Source organism: Dioscorea cayenensis, unplaced genomic scaffold (assembly GCF_009730915.1).
Source record: "Dioscorea cayenensis subsp. rotundata cultivar TDr96_F1 unplaced genomic scaffold, TDr96_F1_v2_PseudoChromosome.rev07_lg8_w22 25.fasta BLBR01001243.1, whole genome shotgun sequence".
Classification (NCBI taxonomy): domain Eukaryota; kingdom Viridiplantae; phylum Streptophyta; class Magnoliopsida; order Dioscoreales; family Dioscoreaceae; genus Dioscorea; species Dioscorea cayenensis.
In genome coordinates, this window is record NW_024087634.1 from 2,894 (window position 1) to 4,709 (window position 1,816).

General features: G+C 35.7%; 1 protein-coding gene across 1 annotated transcript; it reads left to right on the forward strand.

Moving 5' to 3' along the window:
- Positions 1-207: 207 nt before the first annotated feature.
- On the forward strand, positions 208-656 carry LOC120255925 (glutaredoxin-C5-like). The gene has a single exon (XM_039263693.1). The coding sequence runs from the start codon at positions 208-210 to the stop codon at positions 523-525; it is 318 nt and encodes a 105-aa protein (XP_039119627.1). The 3' UTR covers positions 526-656.
- Positions 657-1,816: the final 1,160 nt, after the last annotated feature.

Here is a 1,816-nt window from a genome sequence, read left to right on the forward strand (position 1 = left end):
TATAATTGAAAGATATAAAAATGTATTTAACCCAAATTAAAAAAATATATATAATAAAGAAGCAGTCTAAGCTGTTAGCTAACTCTATAAAGACCATTCAAACTTGCCTTAACATCATTATTAAGTAGCTCTTCAAAGCTTGAAGTTCTCAAATACATATTATAATAAACACCAATGAAGTTCCAAGGAGCATGGACAGAGCCATTAATGGAGACAATAGAGAAGCTGGCAGCAGAGAATGCAGTGGTTATCTTCAGCATGAGTAGCTGCTGCATGTGCCATGCTGTCAAACGTCTCTTTGCCGGCATGGGAGTGAGCCCTGCCATCCATGAGCTTGATGAGGACCCTAGAGGTAAGGACATGGAGCTTGCTCTTACTTCCCTGCTTGGCCCTTCAACTGCATCCCCTGTTCCTACAGTCTTCATTGGAGGGAAGCTCATTGGATCCATGGACACTGTAATGGCTTTGCATATCAATGGTTCTCTTGTTCCTCTTCTCATGGAGGCTGGTGCTCTTTGGCTCTGAAGATTGGCATATAGTACTGTTTGAATGTTTATGTGTGTGTTTTTTTCTACTATGTTTTGGTAATGGTGTAACTCATTTGAGGTCTTTGTTTTCTTGGTCATTGGCTAATGAAATGTATATATTAACTTTCCAATTTTCTACCAATGCCTTTGATTTTATGCAACATACTTTGTATTCATGAAAGAGAAAAAGGTTGTCCTGTTTTAGTTATACACTTCCTCTGTTTTGGAGAAGGGTTGGTGTTAACTGTTAAGTCAAGTAAGTTCCTTGCTTTCTTGATCATTGGTTGATATCTTTGATGAAGTGTATATAAACTTTTCTCTACTGTTTGTCTGAGTTGATGCAACATCCTTTGTTTTTCATGAAAGAGAGACACACACACACACACACACACTTGCTCTGTTTTAGGAAAGTAGTTAGTGTTAACTGACTTATGTACTCTTTGATGCTAAGTTCTAAAGAGAGAAAAAGAGATTAGTGCTATTTCTGTTTTTTACTCTTTTTATTAACTTTTTATTCCCACTAATATCTTTGATTTTATACTTGAAGCTAAGTTAAATTTTAAATTTTACTGTTTTTTATCCTCTGTTTTCAGGAGAAAAAGATGCAGAGGGATTCCTCCATGCATGTTTTGCATGCAAGAGAACAATGGATTGCGTCCTTGTTGAAATTAGGAAGTTATATCCAAATAGAAAAAATTTTAGGGGGATATATGAAAAGTGAACATGAATAGTGAAATTTAGAAGGGTGTTTTCAGAAAAGTGAAGTGGGCGTGGCGCCGTGGGCCGACAAACATGTCTGCACATGGCGCCGCCGCCGGCAGCCCGACAAAGATCAGTTGTCGGCGCACGCCCTGCCGTTGTTGTGTATCTCGAGACAACATTGGAGTTGCTAGTATTAATAAACCATTTTTTATGAAAAATAAAATATATTTTTTCTAATGGGTATTATAAAGAAATTTTGGAAAATTAAGCCAGTACAAACATTAATAACAAATTTTTTTTGAAATTTTTGAAATCCATAATTTCTTTTATATTTATATTTTCATATTTTACATTTAGATTAATTTATGAATAATGTTTATATAACAGTTTTTTCAAATAGTTCTTTGGTATCTATGTCATCCACCTCCTTTGGCTCTCTCCTAATGGATGCCTCATTACCTGTGTAACGATCGCAAAAGACATAGCACCTCATCAACCTGGCTTTGATGCCAATCTCATTTTTTTGCTTTGACAGTGCGAAACAACTCCATCAATCCTTATTTCAATTTCTTTTACCAAATCATCTC

Coding starts and splice junctions, on each gene's coding strand:
- LOC120255925 (XM_039263693.1), top strand. CDS start 208: ATGGAGACAATAGAGAAGCTGGCAGCAGAGAATGCAGTGGTTATCTTC.